This window comes from Penicillium mononematosum (genome assembly GCF_028829835.1).
Source record: "Penicillium mononematosum strain IBT 11891 chromosome Unknown utg000003l:1.0-8172316.0:1.0-8177699.0, whole genome shotgun sequence".
NCBI classification, from domain to species: Eukaryota; Fungi; Ascomycota; class Eurotiomycetes; order Eurotiales; family Aspergillaceae; genus Penicillium; species Penicillium mononematosum.
In genome coordinates, this window is record NW_026643273.1 from 711,616 (window position 1) to 735,329 (window position 23,714).

Below are 23,714 nucleotides of genomic sequence, written 5' to 3' on the forward strand. Positions count from 1 at the left end.
ATATGGCATGCCACCCCGGGAAATGAGGGTGAGAGAAAATCATGAAGAAGAGCGAACAGAGATAAAGAGCTTCCAATGAACACGTCGAATAAACCAAGCACCACTTGCCTGGTGGTCGACCAACCGGGATTTTACCCATGCCGCCTTACAAACGGCGCTCTGCGAGAATTCTGAACAATGAGCGGCAGTCAATCCCAAGCCCAGCAACGGCAATCTGCTGCCAAACTCGGAAAATTCGACGACTTCTTTATCCCGGTAGACGAAGAGGACCTTATTGGAGGCCTACCCAACGTGGAAGCCAGGATTTGCGAGTTATGAATATTCCAAATCCTGACTCATTTACCCAGCTCTTGGTGAACGACAAAATATAGAGCAGACTACTTCGACGGTGTCTGACTTTCGAAACTGCCTGACTGCCGCCTAGTGACGATCACTCTTAGTATAAGAGACACGAAAAATGTCTATCTCAGCCAAATAATTATAAATAGCTGTAAATGCTTGAACTATAGGAAATTGCATGCATCGTGGTTATGAATCAGAGTTGCTGCTTGATAGTAATAGGCGGCTACATGTAAGGATTTGATAGTGTACCGAGCTCTTCCCACGTTGTAATAGTTGTAATAGCCTGCGGATTCGTAGATATCTTCGGAGGCCGTAAATCTGAGCGATGGAGATGGTTCCACGCTAGTTGAGGTTCCGGGGATTACCGGTGACCTTAGGGCCTGGTTCGGTCAGTTAGTGCCAATTGCAATTAGTTCTGAATTAAGCGTTCCCTCCTAGGACCACTACCATATGAGCTTTAACTTTGGGAGAAGTGGGCTTTGAGTAAGAATCGTTCAGAGAGGTAAAGTTACCCAAGAGAACCCCGGCGAAAGGAAATCACAGCCATGCCCAGGGGTACCATATAGTTCTCTATACTCCCGAGGTCCGTAGTTTATCCACTGATCCAAACTCTCGCTAAGCAGGGATAAAATAGGTCTCTCTCTCTCTTTCTCTTCTTCCCTGCTTTCACACTTACCCATACCCCCCACCTGTCTCTCTCTCTCTTTTTGGTAAACTGCCATGGACCCCAAACTTGCATCAAATATCAAATTTTTTGAACGTGACAGACCGTGAGATTTCACTACCTGTACATCGTTCAAAACTAATGAATCTCAATGTCCAAACACACCTAGGCCCCTCATGGAGATAGAACCCAACAGAGTGATGCCTCTAGATGACCCGAAAGGAGTCTGTTGTTCTCTTACCTCAGGCCTTTCAATTTCTGAGCCTGATGATCCTCGCGTGGAGAAATCCGAACGAATGTGAGAAAGGTTCTAACGTGATTTCTCGTCTTCCTTATGGCTGATGTACTCCCTTTTACAGCCCTGGAACCCCCTGTATAAGTGTGTTTCTAGAAGGCCCATCGGCGATCTCGAAAACGGAAAGGCTCTATATCATAGTAAAGATCACCTATGATGGTTTGACAAACGAGGATTGCGAGGCTATCTATGCTGATGCAAAGCCAATCATCATACACGAGTACCATTTTTCTCGTGATAACTTTCGACTACAACGACGCTGTCACGGTTATGGAGGGTTCGGACGACGATCATCCGCAGTGGACGAGCTATTTTGATGAAGAGCGGAATGAGTGCTGGATGATAGTAGATGAACCCGACGTTGAGGTCAACGTAACGGATTCTATGTTTTTCCGCAGCCTTCAACCAGGGGAAAGTCTTATTAGACGTGTTTTCCTTGGCTTTACCGATTTACACACTGATACAGTGGTCGGCGACACATATCGTTACCAGTACTGGGTTGGCTGCATTGACTGGACTTGGGGCGATGACGAAGAACATGCGAAGACAGTAGTGAAATTACCATGTTGGCTGAATGATCATGTCGTCGAGCCCGCTGATAATGATGGAAGGCCGGTGATAATGGTTCCCTCATCCAATTTCGTCGAGTTCACTGTCGTTGATTGATTTCAAATGGATACTCTTTGGTCTTGACCTAAATGCTAGGAACTAGAATAAACATGCTTTCGACTTATGCGTTGGTTTTCTTTTCATTCATCGAGGTATGTTCAAGTAAAATAATCTAAGCCGAATAAAAGCAAGTTGGCTATTTCCAGAGTCAAGTGTCTGATAATTTCGAGACCGTTCAATTCGCCCTCCGTTGCTAAAAGATGGTATGAGATTGGAAAGGGGTTTATGGCGTGAGCTCACCCCCACGTTGCATTCGCCTTGTTCGAATCAAGAAAATAGCCTGGAGATTACATATGGGTTTGAGGGTTCCACTTTAATCAAGTATACCCAATATTTTGTTGAATTATGACAAGCTAACTAAATTCAACTAAGAGAGGGGAGATTTCTATTCGACCTAACTAGGGCTAGGGAGCGCCACCAGTGCGGCGCCGGCATCAACCGAGTAGGCCGCTAAACTCTTCCTGGCTAGCCACCTCGAGCGACGTGGGCCCCGAATCTAGAGTTGACTAACTAGTATCATTTAGTGTTGAGATGTCTCACAATGTCGCTTATGGTTTACCCTTCCAGTGATCACATAGCTGTTGATCTATCACGCTTTTGCGAAAGCAATCAAAAGAGAGATCCAACTATGTATCTGTACTGTTATACCGTTTGTTGCGGACTAATACGAAGCCTGATAAAGGCACTGTATTTGTTAAGATCTACAGTGTAGATAAGAACATGAAGTCTTCACAATATGTCGTATCGTGGACAGTGTGAAAACTGTGAAGAAAGGAAGTAAGAAATATGTAAACAAAGCTCGAGTTCCTCCTAGATACGACACCAATTCCGGCGAGCGGAAACAAAAGAACTCTGGACTCAAGATTCCGGGGTATCCAACATTTGTGTAGTACTAGTATCAGTGGTTTGCTATGACTTTGGATATGTCGACATGCATACAAACCCTTCTGGCCAGTCAAATAATATGAAAGGAAACATAGCGGTCATCTCCTCATCAGGTTCTCCATTCATAATCATGGTCAATTACTACCTAGACAGTCAGGCGTCTTCCTATGGCCAAAATCCGCATTGCTCCCTCGGCTGCCTCCGTCAATAGCCGCTCTGTTTCTTCAATCGCTTCTTCAAGCGTTGACGGTCGTTGCAAAATCGATGCGAATGCATCAATTCCAATATCATGATTCACTTGAGCATTATGCCCGATGGTTCCAGCAAGGACGATAACGGGGATCCCGCGCTCTCTCGCTCGTAAGGCCACCTCCGCTGGGATCTTCCCCCTCGGGGTCTGGTCATCGATCGCCCCCTCTGCCGTAATAACCAGGTCGCAGTCGAGGAAAAGATTCTCCAGGTGGAAGTATTCTCTCAAAGCGTCGTACCTCGGACGCAGCTTGGCTCCAATGAGAAGCAGACCTGCCCCCAACCCACCTGATGCACCACTCCCTGGTGCGTCAGATCTTCATCCCAAGTGTGCGATGAATGACAACCGCATAAGTCTCCAGCGCCGCTGCGAGCAGTTTGGTCTGCGCAGGGGATGCGCCCTTCTGCGGGCCATATACTTCAGCCACTCCCTCAGGGCCACAGAGGATATTCTTCCAGTTACAGACCGCCTCGATTGCGACCTTCTTCAAACCAGGGTGCATCTTGGAGAAGTCAAACCCGGCAAGTGAAACGAGAGACTGGCCGCCACCTGCGCGAGGGAGGTCTTGACCGTCACGGCCTATGAGCCGGGCGCCTAGGGCTTGCAGCATTCCCGCACCGCCATCGCTAGTTCCGGAATCGCCGCACCCCATGATAATTCGTTCGACACCTTCGTCGAGGGCAGCGGCCATCAGCTGCCCGACACCGAACGTGGTGGTCATGCAAGGGTTACGAGATTCTGGAGGGATCAGGCTTAAACCGGCCGCGGCAGCCATCTCAATAACAGCCGTTTTGACAGTGGTGTTGCCCAAGATCCCATAGAACGAGTGTATGGGTGCCCCTATGGGACCAATGACGCGATGGCTACGAATTGTTCCACCCGTGGCAGCAACAAGAGCATGGGAGAACCCTTCTCCACCATCGGCGAGGGGCACCTTGCGGATTGTAGCGGTGGGTATCGCTCGCAAAATGCCTGCTCCAATATAGTCCGCTGCTGTTTCAGGGCTAACGCTACCCTTGAAGCCGGAGGGGCACACGAGGACCTTCATAACGGTGGAATGGATGGGGATGAACGAATGAATCGAGTTGATATGTTGAACGATCGAAAGATTGTTAACGAGGGAAGCTAAGCAAATGCTCCAAAATTGATAATGATGTCGAACTCATACCTGCAAGCGCGTAAACTGACGGCCTTCTTATAGACCACACGGGACTCGCCATGGGCAGAGACTTTGGAATCTTGGGAGTCTGGTTCAATGACATTCGCTTAAAATCCGGCATTTTCCTCTCATCGCTTGCCCTGCGAGGATACTTTGGAAATGCTTCGCCTCAATCTTGTGTGCTGGAACATCCCTCAAGTCGGTAAGAGGCCTCTCAGCTAGTGCTATGAAAGAACCCTATCTATTTCTAAAAATTGATTGTATGGCTGCCTGAATTTCCGAAAGGCTGGGCCTGCAGAGTCTCAGATATCTGCGTATAGCAAGTAAGTGTCCGGGGGGTCTCCGTGACGTCGAGCCACAACTTAGTTCTTCTCCCACTCATGTTCCCCATACAACGTGACCATCGAAGGCCAAATTTAGCATCAACCTTCATTCTCCACGAGCCCAGTTTCCACTTGGGGCTTAGATGATCGGCGAAGTACAATTTGGGTTTTGACTTTGAAGAAGGGTCCGATACCTTGTTGCCTGGCAGGCCGTTTGTCACAGTTCTTGGATCTCATGGCTGAGACTACACCTGCGCCACAGCCAAGTACCTGCAAGGCCCAAGATAATGATGCCGAGATGGCTCGCCTAGCGAGGGGAGAGTGGGAATAAAAAACGATGGTTGCCGTGAAGCATATAAGAGACTCTGTTCCTCAAACATAGACCATCTCATGTATTTCTGTGTTACTTCATTCGCTATTTACTGCTTTAAGTCATTCGTTCAAAGACTGCATAATGTCTTATTCGTTTCTGACTCCGAATCGCCAAGATGACCTTTCGCTACAGGAGCCCGAGCAGCGGTCTGTCGCAGACAGCGACGGCAGCTTCCTCATTCCCTTTTGTTCGGACCCTGAACTAAAGCTGGTGAGTACAATCTTTACATATTCCTCCCAGCTTACAAGCTCACAATCGATCAAGGTCACTTGGTCTGGCTCTGAGGATCCCACCAACCCATTGAATTGGAGCCACGCGCGGAAATGGTCCGCAACTCTCTTGGTCTCCTGCTTTACCTTTATATCCCCAGTCTCCTCTACAATGGTCGCCCCAGCGCTGGGCGAGATTGCCCATGACTTCAACATCACATCCGACATCGAACGATACCTGGTCATGTCAATATTCCTCCTCGCGTATGCACTGGGGCCCTTCATACTTGCACCGCTGTCCGAGATGTACGGAAGAGTGGTGGTACTGCAGTCCGCCAACATGGTATACTTGATCTTCAATACCGTGTGTGGCTTCGCAACCTCGCGCGAGCAGATACTAGCATTTCGCTTCCTTAGCGGCCTCGGAGGGAGTGCACCCCAAGCGGTATGTAGAAAGATAACTGCGTTGGGCACGCAAGCTGACACTGTTGCAGATTGGTGGGGGCGTCCTAAGTGACTGTTGGAGAAAGAATGAGCGAGGAGCGGCGACTGCGGTGTACAGCGTGATGCCATTTCATTGGCCCGGCCATTGGGCCGATAGGTACGATACCACTTTACACTGCAAGAGACCCCGACTAATCGTACATGCAGCCGGTGGTTACCTGACGCAATATATGTCCTGGCGATGGATCTTCTGGATTGTCTCCATGGCCGATGCCGTGGTCCAGATTCTAGCCTTCCTTTTCCTGCGCGAGACCTACGCGCCCAAGATCCTGGCAACCAAGAAAAAGATGCTGCAACGCGACACACACAATCAGTTGCTGTACACCGAGTACGATGAGCCAGACCGCACATTTCTCCAGCTCCTTCGCAAGAATCTCGTCCGGCCCTTCCGCATGCTCTTTACCCAACCTGCGATTCAAGCCATTGCTCTCTACCGCGGATATCAATACGGCTTGATGTATCTTGTGTGCGTATTTCCTCAACACTGAGGCCATTGGGTGCGCGCGCTAACACAACTCTAGTCTGGCATCATTTCCAACGGTATGGGAGGGAAAGTATGGCCAGAGCAAAGGACGCGCCAGCTTGAACTACATCTCACTAGGCATTGGTTTTGTAATTGGGCTGCAGTTCTGCGGTCGGCTCATCGACATTGTAAGCTTCCTGACTGATATTTCGCCTCAGTTCGCTGACTTACCTTACTTGCTTAGGTATATGAGCGGCTCGCCAAACACTATGGCGACAATGGCCGGCCAGAATACCGCCTTCCCCTGATGATTCCCGGGGGGCTTATTGTCCCCACGGGCCTGTTCATCTACGGCTGGACAGCGGAGTACAAGACCCACTGGATAGCGCCCAACATCGGCGCCGCGGTGTTTGCCATCGGCCTTATCATCTGCTTCCAGTGTTGCCAGACCTACGTGATCGATGCGTATACACGGTATGCGGCGAGTGCCACCGGAGTGACTGCCTTTGTGCGGACGATGGCTGGGTTCAGCTTCCCTCTTTTCGCGGACAGCTTATACCGGTCCCTGGGACTGGGCTGGGGGAACAGCCTTCTGGGTTTCATCAGCCTGGGCATGGGCATCGTGGCTCCAGCACTTCTCTGGTTCTACGGGGAGTGGATGCGGGCCAAGAGCCCTTACTGCGCAGGCGATGAGACGAGCCGTGTCTGAGTCTTGCCCAGATTGCTTGGGACAAGCGGTGACCAGGTGCAGGAGAGCAAGGGAATGACATTAAATGATCAATTGATTGGTAGATGTGATGATTTTTATTATAGACGACCAATGCATTTGTTGTGCGTTAGACAGGGCTGTGCAAACCTTCGTTGAGAGCGGACTGCAAACACACATGGAATAACGCCCAGAAATGACTGCCGAGATCTAGTTATCGGTAATGAAGACTCGGCAATGACTTGTAATTTCTTGGACGACCTATGAATTTCAGCGTGACAAGGTTCCTCCGAGTCATTCCTCGTGTTTCTATTTAGGATCCGTTCCTTGGCCTTGCAAGCGAAGAGGCCAAGGAGACTCGAACTGGGCGAGAATGGATATGACATACCAAGAAGCGGGAAGTTGAGCACTGCCTTCGTTTCAATGAATGATGATTTCATTCCCTGGCGACATAGAAGGGAACTCACGTCGGTGAGAGAGTGCCAAGTACAGTGACTTTGTAATCTCAAGACCCGACCTCGGGACCCTTGGCCCCCCGCATTATTACATAATATTCTGCTGATTATTGGAGTCTACCGCCTTCTTCTAAGAAAATAGCCTTGGAACCTTATTGCCGGGGCGCATTTAAGGGTCGACAGCAGATCCCGAGGTCGACTACTCCGTATACTACATGCAAAACCCGATCACTTTCGAACCTCGGATTTTCTTTTTTATAGTAAAAAGTGCCAAGACCTAAAATTAAGTAGAATGCCCGTTTCACAAGCTTTCCTATGTCCTAGAGTACAGTTTTACAAAAAAAATATCGTTGTTTGTTGGCCAGGCCTTTAGCTACCAATTGACTTTTGCTTCCTGTTTTAGATTTGGTTTCTTAAGGCCTATGCTTCATACAAGACAGTTGCGACCGTGGATACTATTTAGGTACGTAAAGACTAGATATTGAAGAGGGGAACGCTCAACGCTGTATGCTCTGCGGCATACGGGTCAATTCAGCACGCGTAGGTCAGCTTCATGCCCTACCTTGCATACAGAAGAAGGACCTCGGAGCGCTGTCCAAGAAGTGGATTCAAAGAGGTGTAGGAGTGTGTTATTCCAATCTGTATCTATCTGCTACTTGTAACCTCAAAATCTCAATGCTCGCTTACATAACACATGAATCAAACCTAAGAAATCAGGCAAGGGTGTTGTGCACCGTTAGTAGTGGAGAGCCTATCTCCCCACTACAATATCCAGCTTTTTGCCCTTCAGCAATATAGCTCTGGCTCTTCACAATGCTCGTACTTCTCTGGTTTGATTGGTGTACTACGTAGTAGTAGATGGTGTTCTCTATCCCTGTCTCGACCCCGTCGAGCTGGACCAGCGTAATCGACATGACGCCATGGATAGAGACAGCTGTCACTTCTGCAGAGCTTTCCCGGAGGTTGGAGACTCTTGTTGAGGCTCTTCCCGAGCGCTTTCGTCCCAAGCTGACTGAAATCCGCGATCAACTACCGCTGATCTTCGCCCCTAGACTATCCGCAGGTACTGAACCATGCTGACCTATGGGAAATGAATATCCATGTCAGCCCGAGCACAAGAGCCATCACCGGCATGGTCGACTGGCGTGATGCTACCGTTGGGCCTTTTGGGTTGTCATTTTGGGGCCTTGAGACCTTGCTAGGAACCTTAGGTGCAGATGGCTGGCACTTTCATGCCCGCCACCTCGACTTACGGAGTACATTTTGGGAGATCCTCTACGCTACCGCAGGAATTGTCACGGAGTCCCAAAAGCAGGCAGTCAGGGTTGGAAGGATGGTTGGCATCTTCCAGGCGTACAGTCTCAGTAAAGGGGTGCCCGTGGAGACAGGAAACCTGAGTCTTTCGGTTCTTGAGGAAGTCTTGTCGGTAACTGAAAACTGAGTTCCAGATTTTGGTGACTCATATTATAGGGTAAGTCATCCGCTCATTATCATTTCCGGTAAGCCCGCTAGCTCGTTATATGCACGTAGGACTAGTAAAGTATCTGAGTGCGGGCAGCCCGAGCTTTGGCTACGAGTGGATGCTCCAGTCGATACTGACATCCACGATCGTGGAAACAGTGAGCATATAGTTACAGACGAGAAATGGACGAGACAAGGTCATTTACCCAATTTGTGTTGCGCGAAGTGGAAAACAGCCGTAGCCGTTTCTGGCCTCAAAAGCAGTTATTTTCGGCGTCAATCTCACCGTTCCTCATATTCTAGTTGTAAATGCGCAATGTCTTACTGAGAAAAGAAACTAGGTACAATTCATTAGCTTACCTACGCTCGAATTTGATATATCCCACAGAGTATTTGTTTTTCGTCTTTTTTTAACACCGTTAATATGCCCCCCGATATAGACTTATCAGTCCCGTCTTCTTTCGCCTTTGCACGAGTCTGGTATCTTTAGATACAGCCCAAATTTTACTGTATATTGAGTTCTTCCCCTTGGCAAGCCCCGGCAATCGTCGCCCTTCGGCCGGTACTCAGGGGATCTGGTTATACGAATGTTCCCTTTCAATACCTGTGATGCAGTCATGTATAACTTGGGCCGAGTCTACCTGTCGACGCCAACATTGCATAACCATAGCTCCACAAACGATAGAGGACACATCGGGAAATTGCTGGACGTCATAGAGCTTCTCAACCTCATCGCTAGAGACGTCTTCGTATGGGTAGGAGCCAGTCATTATGAAGTAAATCAATGACCCCAGACTGAATATATCATCCCCAAATACCGGGGCAATATTCCAGTCGTAACCAGGATGTTGACCCCGTGACGCTGGGGTGGCTGAGGGATCCGAACCGCACAGCGACGCGCCGCCAAAATCAGCAATCCTTAAGTCGAGCTGCGAGTCGAGAAGGAAGTTCCTTGGTGAGAGATCGCAGTGTATAATTTCGACGCCATGGAGAACAGTCGACGCTTCGGCAGCCTGGCTACTCCACCGGAGTCGAAGTTGAGGAGTTATATTCTGGTGGTTTCGTAGAATATAATCCTTGAGATTTCCTTTCTCTAGATATTCCATTTCAAGACAGCATGTTTTTGGGTCCCAGTGGATTAATTTGGGCACACGTGCATGTTCCCCAATCCTTGCGTAGATTTGGGCCTCAAGGCGAATGTTTCGGCGTTGACCCTCCTCCTCAGCTCGACAATATGGATTTGGAATTGGTGTCTTCATAACCGTGCCAGATGGTAATTTTTCGAGTATGGGTGGAACTGGTGTCTTCATAACCGTGCCAGATGGTAATTTTTCGAGTATGGCAGTTCCACCCCAGCCCAGCATCTTGCCTTTGGTGACATATATGACCTCGCCATGGCGTGGTCGGGGAATTTCAATGTGGTCATTCTCTCTCCTGGAAATGCATATGTATGTGATACTATCGGGATATTGCTCTGGGCTTTGGCTCTTCTTCACCGTAGATGACATGGCCGCATTCCTCAAATAAAATGGTGAGACACATGCTGGGACGGAGTTAAGCCAGACTACCAGTATGCTGCACACACGTGATACTGGCATAATTGCCCAGGTGACTTCGGTTAAGAAGGGGGCTTAAACCGGCGTCCAATAACGCCATATTAGGTAGCCGACTTACCGTCAGTTAGCGTTGTGGTGTAGGACTCGGTCAAACATTTTCGTCAGCTGCTCCGTCAATATCAAAGGCTTTATCAGCACGATAGCTTCCCTATAACTGGAGTATCTACTCCCCGATTCCGACCTAGGTTATTCCGAACCAATCTCCTCCACTGGGGCCGCTATGCCAAGCACTGCCGCCAAGAGATGTATGTCTTGGTTGAGACCCTCCGCGGTTGACGTAGTAGCTTGGCACCGTCCCACTAGTAGTCTTGGTGCCGTGCGGCGCGGAGGCGGAAGCGGGGACAGATATGGAGGCGGGGATGGGGGGAGACATCAAACCAGCATAAGTTACGTATATACACTTGATAATTGAATTTCGGATGGTATTGAGAGGTTATATGTCATTGGGCGGCATGTGTTGAAGCGATTCTACATTCCAAATGACAATATACATAGCCACAGATAGATGATTCCTGGATCCGGAATCCATAGATCCATCGGTACACAGATTGCATCACCTTGGGACAGATGCGTGACTGGACCATCACGCAGATGAAATAATCCGTAAATGGCCAAGGCCAAATACACGTATGTAGCGGGGAGACATAGGACAGAAGTCGAGGAGGCAAGGCGACGATCGACTTCCCCGATCAAGTCCCCAAACAGGTTGTCCAAACACCCCGTGATCCCCGTTTTTGCAAGAGACACTGAACAGCAAACAACCATCTTCCAGGAATGCCATGCAACCAACTCCAAAATATATGCATTCGTAAGACATAGACATGTCGTGATATAGCGCGGTTTTGGAGGCGTCTTCAATCTCCGCACCCGCTGGGGCATCAAAAGTAACGGCAGCCGTCAGTCCCTGTTCGTGGGAATGCCGTTCAGGAGTTCCGGCATCCAGACGTGGGGATTTATTAATTAGTTTCGTCATTGTTAGTGTGAAGAGTTTGGTCGGCTCCCATCTCAGTCGATCAACGGTTTCTTCTGGTTGCCGACAATAGCGGCGCCTAGATGGCTGAGGGCATTGTGGTCGTTTGGTCGTACAATTGCTGGAAGAGGTAGCATGGGGTTGTCCGGGTTGACGTGGGCGGCGTCTCGTGCGGCCTGCTCGATGGCTTCCATTTCTTCTTTGCAGCCGGCGTGGTCGAGAGGGCAGACCACGATTGGTTGTCGGATGGTAATGTCTCTTGCGGAGGTTAAGTGTGCCTGTTGTTGTGTGAGTTTTGGGAATGATATACTATGGAACTAGGGAAGAACAAACTCGAACTGTGAGGTAATACTCGATTTTATATAGACTTGCTGTGGTTGTGAAGCCGCTCACACCGTACGTTGGAAACGCCGCCCTACTTCTCGGCAAGATTCCTTCTGCATCGCGGAGGTCCTTGGCGGGGAATACCAAGCCCAGGTTTGTTAAATATCCCGATTGGGGCAGTTTCACGCCAATGTTCTCTGTTTTCTTGGCTAGAACTTTGACTTTGCGCTGGGGCTCATCGCCTTCGTGGTTGTAGACTATTTCTTCGTCGATCCCAATGGTGATCTTGTTGATGGTCACTTTACGTGCCTTGCCCATCCAGCTCTCGTTCGGTGACAGTTTGACATATACGCTGACCGGGTCGAGAGGACCGTAAGACCACCGTGGTAGTGAGATGGCTAATGTGACCAGATGATCTGATACACGTTCCGCCGACTCCGGACGATTGTACATGCCGAATGTGGAGAGTGTGTCGTAGCGTGCGATGGGGACGGGGAAGGTGTATTTGTGCTGCTGCTGTTGCCCTTGTTGGACCATCACCACCATCTCGTAGTAGGTTTCAGCGGTGCGACTCGGGAGCTGTACACTAGCTGGGGGTACACGGCGAGAGGCATCACGGCCCCCACGGCCAAATGGAATAAAGAGAACGAAGGGCAGATCCATGGATATTACTTCTTCATATTCTCGACCGGCTGGACATCGAAATAGGAGCATCTCTTTGCCGACGATGTCGGTGATCTCTTTCCGCGGCGGAGCCAGGCGCTTCTTCGTGAAGGTGTCGGCGGAAGGGTGGATTGTCTCGCGGCGGAGGAGGGAAATAGTGACGAGCGAGACGTTGACGGGAGCTGTAATGCCAGCGCAGGGTCTGATTTCGACTTTGCCCTCAATTCGTGGCTTGGATTGTCAGTCAATGGGGGCTGCGTGAGCAGGGGGCCAGACCGGCTCGCCGCATGTATCGCAGGGCGCTTACCATGGTCGCAGAAATGCCAGGGTATCCGATCAGAAAATTGCCATTTGGCGGGCCTGATACGCGCACAAAGGCGGCCATCTCGAGTCAGCCGTGCCTGTCGCACCATAGACATGCGGAGGTTGGTCGAGTTGTGGGGAATATGCGAGTGGACGGGGGGGATCCTTTCGCACGGTTCATAAGGGTTGAACGGTGGGTTGAGTAAACTGTGTGCAATATAGATCCCTTGAGTGTCAGAGGGTAAAATAGGTCAAAAAGTGAAAGTGTCCAGAGGTCTAGAAGTCCAGAGGTTTGAGATGGGAGAAGTGAAGGAGCTGAGCTTCCAAAAGGTACGGAGTACAGTGGTGGGGAAAAGTGACCTGAGCCCCCCAACAGCCACAATTAACTTGAGCCTCTCACTTTTGGGCTATTGGGCTATTGGGCTGAGGTTCTATATATTAAATGGTCTAGTATATATATATATATATATATATAACTATCTCTCATATCTCTACAACATACATACCCAGACGTAATGGTTATCGCGTGGGTAATATTCGCCCAGTTTCCAATGCCAATGTCATCATCGTCATCACACATGGTAACTTCATAATTATATATTAGAATATATACCCATATAGATATGGATTTATATGTTAATGAATATATATATATCAAAAAAAAAAAAACCTACCCAATTAGAACCATGGAAGACTAAATTCCGGACCTCAGCAGATTTCCCAAGATTGGTTGCCAGTGCAACCATGACATCGCCTCCTTCTCCACCTAACTTCTTCCAACGTTGTTTAATCCCCAGATCTTAAAGACTACACTCTAGATCATTATGCCTCGTCGTGCAGCAAATAAACCCGGGTCACAGTCGACACTGTCATTCGGCGCCCGTGGCCGAGTCACCAAACCAGTCACCGCACCATCCCACAAAGCCAAGGCCCTCGACTCAACTCCAGCGCTCTCCGACCAATCTGCCTCCGCCACCCCAGAGCCCCAGCAGCTGGCCGTTACCCCGAACGAGCCCTCAAAGCCCCATGTCGCAGAACTAGCGGTGCGACAGCAGGCTGCAATCGAACACCAGGCCCCTCAATCTGAAGAGGACAAGCGGGCACTCAAGTTGAACAAGCAGGATATCTGGCGATACTGGCAGGCTCAAGAGCAGACCCGCAAGGCACCTAGGGGTAAGTCGGGTTTCCCACACAGCCCATTGGTATGAATAGAGGCTAATTGCACTCGGTAGCCCATCAGCAGGGTATGGATGTGGAGGAGAAGATTCTCCGGCATTTTGATCTTTCCAGCCAGTACGGGGTATGTTGTCCTGGTCGAGAAATCTCCTTTATAAAGAAGTCATCTAACATGTCTTTCTCTTTAGCCCTGCGTTGGAATCGCTCGAATCAAGCGCTGGAGACGGGCTAATCAGTTGAAGCTCAACCCACCCATCGAGGTCCTTGCGGTTCTTCTCAAGGGGAAGAATGTAAAGGAGCGAGCACATATGGATGAATTGTTATCCTGAGGACATATGGGACAATGATTTGGTGTTGACAGATTTGCATGGATTGGGCGTTTTCGGGAGGTATAATGAGATACGAATGGACATATCAGTATTCCCAGGCTTCAGGCGTTGTAAACGGTTCGCTTTCCACAGGCCGAGTTGTATCCGAGGAGTCGTATCCGAGTTGTATATTGTAAATGGCGGACCTCTCTCCAATGCTCCAGATGTCCCGATATAAGAGGCCCTAAACCTGATTATTTCAGATTCCACTGTAGAGCTTACTATTTCTTTTACCTTCAATGATAGACATACCCCTACATGGCTAGAATATTTACAACTTCTCTTTGATATTCGCTTCTTCTACGCATATTTAAAGAGATGTCTTCAACCTGATCCATAAAACTAAAACTTGTGGCCCCCAGGGGCTAAGGTCGTGTGTATAGTCCTGGCTACAGCAGTGTATAGCCGCGCCATATGGTATTTTCCCATATTAAATTCTGGCCGCCTTCTATAGAGCTAATTCATAATATCTCGATTTCTATAGACTAGAAATTGTAGGAAGCATAGAAAGCATAGAGATCATAGAAACTAGTAGAAATGCATTTGGAAGATGGAATCGGTAGTGCTTTACACGCCCCTTCGCGAATGTGGGAGCTTACGAACATGTGCCATTGTTTTTGTCGTGCTTATCTTGCGTTACGATTTCTTATAATTAATTGTGCTTTTTCCGTGCTCTCTTTACCGAAATCACTGGCCTGAATGTACTACGCAATCATTTTTGAAGGAGAACACGTGTTTAATCTTATTGATGTTGAGTGCTGCTACTCTGGATTCCCAGGCTTTCCAGAGGTAAAGCAAGGGCTGGTCCGCATGATGGATATCCTTGATTTAGGACTGAACCATGCCATCTTGTGAATTGTATGTGATTAGCTCCTCTTTCGATTGTAGTTTTCAAATCCAGATATAAGTTAGCTTGACACCTTTGGTATATCGAACGTGTGTGGGTGGGCGTCCCCGTAGGTCGAACGTCACGGCTAGTTATGTTGATTTTGCTCAGTCTCGGGGTAGGCCGTGATGCTACTCTATACATTAGTGTATACTTCGCCAATGGGGACAAAACGCGGGGTACGGGGCCGCCTCGGCTCTTCCTCGGCTCTTCAGATCTAAAATACTTTCCATTGCAGGGTTCCAAGTTTCCTCAGGGAAATGATATTCTCATCGAAGGCTTGGCGATAATAAAAGGAATGAAGTTTTCGGTATAGCTCAGACCGAAACTATGAAAGATGATCGATTCGGTCGCTGAAACACCGAAACACGTCAATGCGGGGTTAAAATCCCATATTGAGTTACTTTGAATGATTGAATGAGATAGATGATCATGGATAATGTTGGTATAAATTGGCTTCAAGCACCTATGCATTCTTGTTGGTAGCAATATAGGATGGCCCTTTCACTCTCGCAAGTTTCGTTCGAGCACCATCGAACTGCCCTAGGTATAGGAGAGACTTCTCCTCGGATTTCCTGGCGTTTCGATGGGCAAGTCTCGGACTGGCATCAAAAATCCTATGATATTGAAGTTCAAAAGCGAGGAGGAGCTGCAGAGACTTTCCATGTAGATTCTGCGGATTCCGTTCTTGTTCCATGGCCCAGTGATCCCTTGAAGTCAGGAGAACAAGCGACTGTTAGAGTCAAATCGACTGGAAGCAGTGATAAGGCTAGCACCCCATGGTCAGACCCTATCCAGGTCGAACCGGGGCTGCTTAGCCCCGAAGATTGGCGAGAGGCGGCTGTGTTGGCGTCGGATCGAGCTACTGAAATTAACGAAACGCATCGACCTATCTATTTCCGAAAGGATTTCGCTCTGAGACCAGGATATCCTTTCAGCAAGGCTGTATATCACCGCGCTGGGGCTCTATGAGGCCCGTTTAAATGGTCAGCGCGTTGGTGACCATGTTCTCGCTCCTGGTTGGCAGTCATACACCCATCGCCATGAATACAATACCTACGACGTCACTGATCTTCTGGGAAATGGTGATAATACTATTGGTATCATTGTTGGCGAGGGTTGGTACTCAGGGCGTCTCACATGGAACAGCTATCGGAATATCTATGGCGATACACTAGGCGCGCTTTGTCTGCTTGTAGTCACCAACTCCAACGGTTCAAAGACATACATCTCTAGCGACACCACATGGAATTCAAGCACGGGTCCCATCATTTCTTCTGAAATTTACGATGGGGAAACATATGACTCTAGACTGGAGCAAAAGGGGTGGGATTCTCCGGGTTTCGACCAGTCGAATTGGCTGGGGGTGCGCGAGCTCAACTTTTCCAAGGATGCACTGGCAGCCCCAGATGCGCCGCCAGTAAAGCGCGTGGAAGAGCACCCGTTCGCAGACGTATTTTCCAGCGCCTCAGGAAAGACAGTTTTGGATTTTGGACAGAACCTGGTCGGATGGCTGCGAATTCGCGTCAAAGGACCAAAAAGGCAGAACATCACTTTTGTGCACACCGAAGGTATGATACAATGATGAGCAAATCCATTGTCTAAGCTGACTGTTTGTTTAGTGATGGAAGATGGAGAGGTTGCGACGCGTCCCCTCCGTACCGCAAAGGCAACAGACACTTTCATTCTTTCCGGCGAGGAGGATGAATGGGAGCCGTCATTCACTTTCCACGGCTTTCGATACGTCCAAGTTGAAGGCTGGCCAGACGAGACCAAACTTGATAACAATTCAGTCACCGCTATCGTTGTTCATACGGATATGGAGCAGATTGGATTCTTTGATTCCTCGAACTCTCTCCTTAACCGCTTTCACAAAAACATTCTCTGGAGCATGCGCGGTAACTTTCTGAGCATCCCCACTGATTGTCCTCAACGTGATGAGCGCTTGGGTTGGACCGGCGACATTCACGCGTTCAGTAGAACCGCAAACTTTATCTATGATACAACTGGCTTTCTTCGAGGATGGTTACGGGATGTGCGTTCAGAGCAAAAAGAGAACAATTGTAAGCTTTGCCCCGCTATACAAAAAAGCCTGTTGTACGTGCTGACCAAAAGCCACAGTCTCCCCACCATCCGTGATTCCAAACGTGATGGGAGACTCTCCACCAACTTCGATATGGGGAGACTCTATCGTGGCTGTGCCTTGGCAACTTTTCCAATCTTTCGGAGACAAAGATATGCTGCAAGAGCAGTATGCCGGAGCTAAGGATTGGATTGATAAAGGAATTCCCAGGAACGAAGTGGGCCTGTGGAATCGTTCGACCTTCCAGTTTGCAGACTGGCTGGACCCGAAGGCTCCTCCGGACAGCCCAGGCGATGCCACGACTGACAAATATCTCGTATCCGATGCGTACCTGATTCACAGCACCGAACTTGTGGCTAACATGTCTGCCCTTCTTTCGCATGCTGAAGATGCCGAGGAATACACCAAGTCACGCCAAAAGCTCACCCAGGCCTTTCAGGATGCCTGGGTATCACAGAACGGAACTATGGCAAATGAGACTCAGACAGGCCTCACGTTACCGCTTTACTTCAAACTCTTCTCTGAGCCGGAGCATTACACCTCTGCCACCAATCGGCTTATCGATCTTGTCAAGGAAAATGAATACAAAGTAGGAACTGGGTTTGCCGGGACTCATATCCTCGGTCATACCCTCTCTGAATATGGAGCGGCGGATGTCTTCTTTGGAATGCTGATGCAAGAAGAAGACCCGGGCTGGCTTTTCCAGGTTGTGATGAATGGAACTACTACATGGGAGCGTTGGGATAGTATGCTGGCAAACGGAAGCGTGAACTCAGGGGAGATGACATCTTTCAACCACTACGCTGTTGGATCGATCGGAAGCTGGATCTATGAAAACATCGGAGGATTGACCCCTTCTGAGCCGGGTTGGAAGAAATTTAATGTTGAAGTGCACCCCGGCGGTGGGCTGAGTGAGGCTACAACCAAGTTCACAAGTCCATACGGTCTTATATCCACTCACTGGGAACTCGATGAGAGCCAAGAAGATGACGACTGCTCCAAAGAAGAGAAAGCGTTTCGCTTGACTGTTCAAGTGCCTCCTAATAGCCAAGCAACGATTTATCTTCCTTCTTCGGGTTCTACGAAAAGGACGGTTGTGGTGGGATCGGGAGTGCACAAGTATAGTAGCTGTGTGGCCTAGTCAGAACCAGTGAATTATCACGAAGACTTTATAACTCAGAATGTTATCCTTCCTTGTACACACACACACACACACACAAAATTCATTAACGCCTGGCGGCTGAGCCGAGAGGGCAACTATCGCTAATCTACCAGTACATGTATGTTTGAGCAAACGCCGTGTCTCCTTGGAGCCCATACAGTATCTCCTTCCGTATTTGGTATTTTAGCTTTTAATCTCATAGCTGGTCCCTGTGGGTTAGTATTGGTTAGTAGACTGGCTTGAAGGCGTTTCTCCAAGTGTTCAACATCCTATCCTCGGCAGCTGAAGCGCGTCTATCGTCTGTCATAAGGTGTTGGGGGTTAGTAAGAAGAAGTATTCTATCAGTTCGTCGGCAAGTCTAGGTGGCCTTAAGTCGGCTAGTAGCGATCGCAAATTGTATTAAGGCTCGCACTGCTTCCAAGTTCGGCTTCCACTTATGATCATCGGAGGGTGACTTCCCTCCTAAGAAGAAGGACATGTTACTTCGGTGAGTGTGGGTGCATTGTAGCATTTCCGTCCGGTCCGGCTAAGGATCTCCCAGATGGATGGATGGACCGGAGGATGACTAACATCACTACACGGGCAGGTGTAGAATACTGCCCAGGTGGTATGACAGAGTAGTGGGCGGTAAAGGGTTGGACGGGCAATGTCAGTTACGGGGGCCGTTTCGGGCCTCAAAAGCAGTCATCTTCGTCAATCCCACAGGTCCTTATATTCTAGTTCTAAACCCATCGGCACTTCCAGGGCAGCCCAAGGGCACATGCAACGTTCCAAGGTCAGATAGAAGCATGACTGCTACCTAGGTACCTGCTTGCTAGCAATTAACTGTCAACCATCTCGACTTCCATGTGAGCAAACCGAGGCAGCTTTATGGAGTACATTCTTAAACTGAATGAAGAGAATGAATGTCCTGGCAATTTCCGTTTATACGCGACTTGTACATAGAATTCCCGGGCCTAGTCGAGACGTCGATCCTCATTTCAAGCTATCATCCTTCAAAGTATATCGCAATTGCTATATTTATCTGGGATTGGACATGAAAGACTAGGATGTTTATAATCTATTCCGATTCAGGTCCGTGTTATCCCCGGACTCAGACAATGGGTCTGTCCGGGGACCCCGCGATATATTTGCTTTTTCTAAACATGACTTGATCTTCTCTGATATATGAGTCTGCGCACTATGGCTATTAACTTGTCCACTGCAAGAGTTTTCCGCGTTAACGCCTCAACAGTCATAATTCTACCAATGAAAGACTAAGCCTAGTTTAGATATTTCGCCCGGCCAATGCGCCTTCTTTTTCCTTCTAACAGTGACCATCAAGTGGACAGGATATCTTACTGGGCACAGAGTCTCGCCAAAGTCCTCGGTGGCGACACTAAGTCTTGTTTCCCATGTGATCGGTGCTTCTTGCTTTTCGTTCCTGATTTCCTTTTCTCTTTCTCTAGTGTTCCCATTCTGGTGATTGACCCCAACCCCACGCAAATCTTCGTCCTGACTGGGCCCACCCCCGCTAAATGTCTCACTTGGGTGGACCCTTTTCCCAGCCCGTTCTTATCCTACGTCGATGTTCTTTTGCTTTGAAAAAAACAACAGTCTATTCGGAAGTAACATCTTGACTCTATTGCCACTCGGATTGATCACCATATGCAGGTACAATATTTCATCGAGACACTCGGAGGATGCTAACCTTTCGGTAACTTGCTCTGTTGTTAGCCCGGGAGATATCAAATGACCATTAAGCTCAATGAGACTCTGCAAGCGCCCCGGGTATCTTTGAGGCCTTTATTTGACCCATCAGAGATACCGTACAACGTTGTACATCCATAAATCCTGTATTGGATAATAAGTTAGCTCACAGGGGTCATGGTCTCCTGAGTTTGGGCCTTTTGCAGAACCTCTTATTATTTGAGGAGCCAAATTATCTGTGTGTGACCCCAAGCAATTTTAATCAAGATATATTTATATGTCGTATTATTGTCATATTATATTAAGTATATTAATTAGACAATGCGTCGGCCCAAGTCCCAATGTGGTATAGTTCGATGCTACGCTCTCTCGGGGCCTACCGGGGTCCAATCTTCCCCGGATTTCCCTCAAAACAGAGACTATGGGGTTTGCCACTTTATGATGTTTGTCAATAATCCTGTCATACATTCATGCAATTGCTTTGGTCTGCATATCTTACGTTTGATTGCTTTGTAGCAAACTTCAAGGTTCTAGCCCGTGGGAACGCTGCACAACCGCTACATGTACGAAGTACTGCAACCTGTACCGTACCGCCATCCAGGCCACTAAGAGTCTAGCCCGACACAGTGGAAATTAAAGCCAGTGACGCTATTTGACCGCATGATAACTTGCAAATGAGAAATGTACTACCAACATTGCCACTGGTCCAGTCTTTCCGGTGGCTTGCTCGCTTGTCTGGTCTAGTCTCGACTTGGCCATGCGGGCATACGTACGCCGTACGAGACAATAGACCAACCCCCATCCTCGCTCCAATGCTAGATCGGCTGCGGGAACCCAGAATCTGGCGTCAGCCTTCAGGCTTGGCCATGCAATGAGCGTCCGGGGTTCTAATCCGTGGTAATTACGGATCTGAGTCAACCGCGGCCTTGGCCTACTTTCGGTGGATTGTCTCTCATTAAGCATGCGGAGACATGTGATGGTCCCACGCCCCAACCTTTGAGTGCAACCCTTGCCCACAGGGCTTTCCCCAGCGGGGGAGGTGGAGTGTAGAGGACTGGCAAAGCTTATAAAAAGGCCATCTCCCAAGTCCAGACCTGGCTCTTCTTCTCAACTCATCCGCACTCGCTATACATACTTGACTGTCTTTTCCGGCACGCCGTTCATAATATCTTCTATTTTTTAGTCTATCAAGATGAAGTTCTCCACCTCTCTGATTGCCCTCGTTGCTGCCGGCCTCGCCAGCGCCCAGCTGCCCGATGTGCCCGCCTGCTCTGTACGAAGAGAACCAATGCCCATATCACAATATGTCTACTAACACCTTCCTCTAGCTGAGCTGCTTCCTCTCTGCCCTGCAGAGCGATGGTTGCTCCGAGCTGCTCGACTTCGCCTGCCACTGCCAGAAGACCGAGCTCGTGAGCAGCATCACCCCCTGCGTTGAGAAGGCCTGCGAGCACAAGGACCAAGTCTGTATGTTTAACCCCCACCTACTCTCCCCGCCCCAAACACCCCACTAACCCACCCACCCAGCTGTCTCCAACGCCGTCGTTGACCAGTGCTCCTCCGCCGGCCACCCCATCTCGATCCCACCCATCGAGACCACCAGCGCCACCCCCTCCGAGACCCCCAGCGCCTCGAGCTCCGTCCCCGCTGAGACCACCGCCACTCCTACCGGGTCCGCCAGCGAGAGCTCCAGCGCCGTCGAGTCCTCCTCCGCTGCTGAGACCGACAGCACCACCACCGGTACCACCGCCACTGGATCCAAGCCCGTTGGCTCTTCCTCCGGTGCTGCCACCTCCACCCCGCTGGTGACCAAGACTGACTCGGCCACCCCCTCTGCCTCGTCGCCCGCCTTCAACGGCGCCGCTAATGTCAAGGGTAACCTGGCTGGTGTTGCTGCTCTCGCCGCTGCTGCCGCTTACGTCCTGTAAATATATCTATACCTAATCTGAGGCTGTTGTCGGTGTTTGCGACTGGCTTTTGTTGGTAGGGGATTTCATTCCTTTGCTGGCTGGGTTGGTTGTGCGAGACGCCTGAATGGGTCACTTCCCTGTATAGTTGATATGCTTAATACAATACGTCTTGTTTTTGCCTCTTGGTAAAAAGGATGTCTATGATTTGATTCTCTGTCTGTTTAGCCTTGTAATGGTTGAAATGAACATGCTTTATATCAGAAAGGCGTATGTTATTGGGCGATATAGACATCTAATCATGGAGCTTGGTCACATCACTATAACTTGTTAGGATGTAGTTATATATTCGAGAACTGCGTATCACAGCGCCAATGGATAAACATTTTTACGTTGGTACCTAAATATTTGCGACGCATGGGTGGAACTAGCCAAGGCCTTCGATATATATTGCCATATTAAGCGTTGTATTTATGCAAAACCCTAGTTACAAAACTCTTCCAGCGATGTTCGCGTTCATTGAAGTCATGGCAAGTAATTCCATTTATATATCATCAAAGAAAACGTGAAAATAATCACAGTAGAACAGCCACAGCAGCAGCAACCATAGGAGCAGCCGTAATCAAAGCAGCAGGACCAGCAGCCCCACCAGTCGACTGCGTCGTCTGAACCTCCGTGGAACTCGACGGCAATCCCGCAGTTACCGTCAACTGGTAGTAAGAATTCGACATCGGCGCAGTGGTATAGGTCGCCTTGCTAGAAGTGGAAGATTCATATTTCGCTCCGGCCAAGGATCCACTCTTGCCAACACTCATAGTGCAGCTAGCCGACTCGGTCGAAGCTTTCAGGGAACACTCGTACGACTGGGTGAGAGTGATATCATAGCTGGTCGACTCGCCCGAAGTGGATGCGATATATTTCCCCGTGAAGCTGACGGTCTCCGGGCCTTGGACGATTGTCCATGGTGTCGGGTAGTTGCAGTCCGTCTTGGGGGGCGTCTTTCAGACAGCTGACGTGGTATGTCGCGGCTGCGCTGTTGTAGGTGACGAGGCTGGCGGCTGTGCTTGTCCAACCGCCGTACTGGAGTAGGCCTCCGTCCCAAGAAGGAGAGAAGTAGCCGATGACGTCGGTGCTACTGTCGTCCGCTTGGGTGCCCAGTGTAGCAAGGGCTGCTGCGAGGAAGAAGGAGGTACGCATGTTGATGGTTCTCGGTTCTTAACGCACTATAAAGTGGGAAATTGCAGAAGGTGCAGAGAGATGGAATTAGAAAATTCAATTGACGAATGAGCCCCTTTAAACGAAAAGAATCAAGCTATTTACTTAGCTTATGGAGCTTGACTCAATGCAATGAGTAGCGAAATGGGGAGATTATAGCGAGTTAACACTGGAAGCCCTAAATTTTATGAAGCTCCCTTATTGGCTTGAGTCCGTTTGTCTGCTTTCTTTGATCACACTCATTGGATGTTGAAACGCTGTGGCTGATTGAAGACAGTGCTAGTAATCGACAATATTACTAGCGTAGTACGGAGAATGAGTGAACTAGGGGCCAAAAAAAAGTATCAAGCGGCCTTGGGCACTGGCATAATAGTCAGATGTGGACTTTTGTTCACATAGCATTGATAAAGGATCTTGGCGATGGATGGATGTCCTGGAGGCTTTTCGATAATTTCGGAGACCCACAATTAAGGATGAAAATCTCCATAGCCAATCTCCTATATTTCGAGCTCGATTTATCCATACGGAGGACTGTGCGGAGTAATGTCTCAGTACAGTGGGACCTCCGAAGTATTGGGCTAAACCTTTGTATAG

The 23,714-nt window shown here is 49.1% G+C and overlaps 11 protein-coding genes across 11 annotated transcripts; 6 read left to right on the forward strand and 5 right to left on the reverse strand.

The window, feature by feature from the left end:
• Positions 1 to 1,206: 1,206 nt before the first annotated feature.
• Positions 1,207 to 1,967, forward strand: N7519_005176 (uncharacterized protein; the record flags this gene model as incomplete). Its single annotated transcript, XM_057291952.1, has 2 exons — positions 1,207 to 1,304; positions 1,523 to 1,967. The coding sequence occupies 2 exons, from the start codon at positions 1,207 to 1,209 to the stop codon at positions 1,965 to 1,967; spliced, it is 543 nt and encodes a 180-aa protein (XP_057146763.1).
• A 1,033-nt stretch (positions 1,968 to 3,000) lies between these two features.
• N7519_005177 (glycerate kinase family protein) lies at positions 3,001 to 4,153 on the reverse strand (the record flags this gene model as incomplete). Its single annotated transcript, XM_057291953.1, has 2 exons — positions 3,001 to 3,407; positions 3,439 to 4,153. 2 exons carry the CDS (start codon positions 4,151 to 4,153, stop codon positions 3,001 to 3,003), a joined length of 1,122 nt encoding a protein of 373 aa, XP_057146764.1.
• Positions 4,154 to 5,041: 888 nt separating this feature from the next.
• On the forward strand, positions 5,042 to 6,845 carry N7519_005178 (MFS transporter; the record flags this gene model as incomplete). The annotated part of the gene is made up of 4 exons (XM_057291954.1): positions 5,042 to 5,614; positions 5,664 to 6,139; positions 6,195 to 6,324; positions 6,381 to 6,845. 4 exons carry the CDS (start codon positions 5,042 to 5,044, stop codon positions 6,843 to 6,845), a joined length of 1,644 nt encoding a protein of 547 aa, XP_057146765.1.
• Positions 6,846 to 8,387: 1,542 nt separating this feature from the next.
• N7519_005179 (Protein kinase-like protein) lies at positions 8,388 to 8,928 on the forward strand (the record flags this gene model as incomplete). The annotated part of the gene is made up of 2 exons (XM_057291955.1): positions 8,388 to 8,723; positions 8,839 to 8,928. 2 exons carry the CDS (start codon positions 8,388 to 8,390, stop codon positions 8,926 to 8,928), a joined length of 426 nt encoding a protein of 141 aa, XP_057146766.1.
• A 396-nt stretch (positions 8,929 to 9,324) lies between these two features.
• On the reverse strand, positions 9,325 to 10,122 carry N7519_005180 (uncharacterized protein; the record flags this gene model as incomplete). The annotated part of the gene is made up of 1 exon (XM_057291956.1): positions 9,325 to 10,122. One exon carries the CDS (start codon positions 10,120 to 10,122, stop codon positions 9,325 to 9,327), a length of 798 nt encoding a protein of 265 aa, XP_057146767.1.
• Positions 10,123 to 11,379: 1,257 nt separating this feature from the next.
• Positions 11,380 to 12,716, reverse strand: N7519_005181 (arrestin C-terminal domain-containing protein; the record flags this gene model as incomplete). The annotated part of the gene is made up of 3 exons (XM_057291957.1): positions 11,380 to 11,622; positions 11,678 to 12,562; positions 12,639 to 12,716. The coding sequence occupies 3 exons, from the start codon at positions 12,714 to 12,716 to the stop codon at positions 11,380 to 11,382; spliced, it is 1,206 nt and encodes a 401-aa protein (XP_057146768.1).
• Positions 12,717 to 12,885: 169 nt separating this feature from the next.
• On the reverse strand, positions 12,886 to 13,380 carry N7519_005182 (uncharacterized protein; the record flags this gene model as incomplete). The annotated part of the gene is made up of 3 exons (XM_057291958.1): positions 12,886 to 13,041; positions 13,137 to 13,219; positions 13,305 to 13,380. The coding sequence occupies 3 exons, from the start codon at positions 13,378 to 13,380 to the stop codon at positions 12,886 to 12,888; spliced, it is 315 nt and encodes a 104-aa protein (XP_057146769.1).
• Positions 13,381 to 13,458: 78 nt separating this feature from the next.
• On the forward strand, positions 13,459 to 14,139 carry N7519_005183 (putative DNA polymerase delta subunit 4; the record flags this gene model as incomplete). Its single annotated transcript, XM_057291959.1, has 3 exons — positions 13,459 to 13,807; positions 13,867 to 13,934; positions 13,999 to 14,139. The coding sequence occupies 3 exons, from the start codon at positions 13,459 to 13,461 to the stop codon at positions 14,137 to 14,139; spliced, it is 558 nt and encodes a 185-aa protein (XP_057146770.1).
• Positions 14,140 to 15,559: 1,420 nt separating this feature from the next.
• N7519_005184 (uncharacterized protein) lies at positions 15,560 to 18,288 on the forward strand (the record flags this gene model as incomplete). The annotated part of the gene is made up of 4 exons (XM_057291960.1): positions 15,560 to 16,009; positions 16,056 to 16,635; positions 16,687 to 17,127; positions 17,186 to 18,288. 4 exons carry the CDS (start codon positions 15,560 to 15,562, stop codon positions 18,286 to 18,288), a joined length of 2,574 nt encoding a protein of 857 aa, XP_057146771.1.
• Positions 18,289 to 21,190: 2,902 nt separating this feature from the next.
• On the forward strand, positions 21,191 to 21,926 carry N7519_005185 (CFEM domain-containing protein; the record flags this gene model as incomplete). Its single annotated transcript, XM_057291961.1, has 3 exons — positions 21,191 to 21,271; positions 21,327 to 21,465; positions 21,526 to 21,926. 3 exons carry the CDS (start codon positions 21,191 to 21,193, stop codon positions 21,924 to 21,926), a joined length of 621 nt encoding a protein of 206 aa, XP_057146772.1.
• A 554-nt stretch (positions 21,927 to 22,480) lies between these two features.
• Positions 22,481 to 23,102, reverse strand: N7519_005186 (uncharacterized protein; the record flags this gene model as incomplete). Its single annotated transcript, XM_057291962.1, is given in 2 exon segments — positions 22,481 to 22,903; positions 22,920 to 23,102. 2 exon segments carry the CDS (start codon positions 23,100 to 23,102, stop codon positions 22,481 to 22,483), a joined length of 606 nt encoding a protein of 201 aa, XP_057146773.1.
• Positions 23,103 to 23,714: the final 612 nt, after the last annotated feature.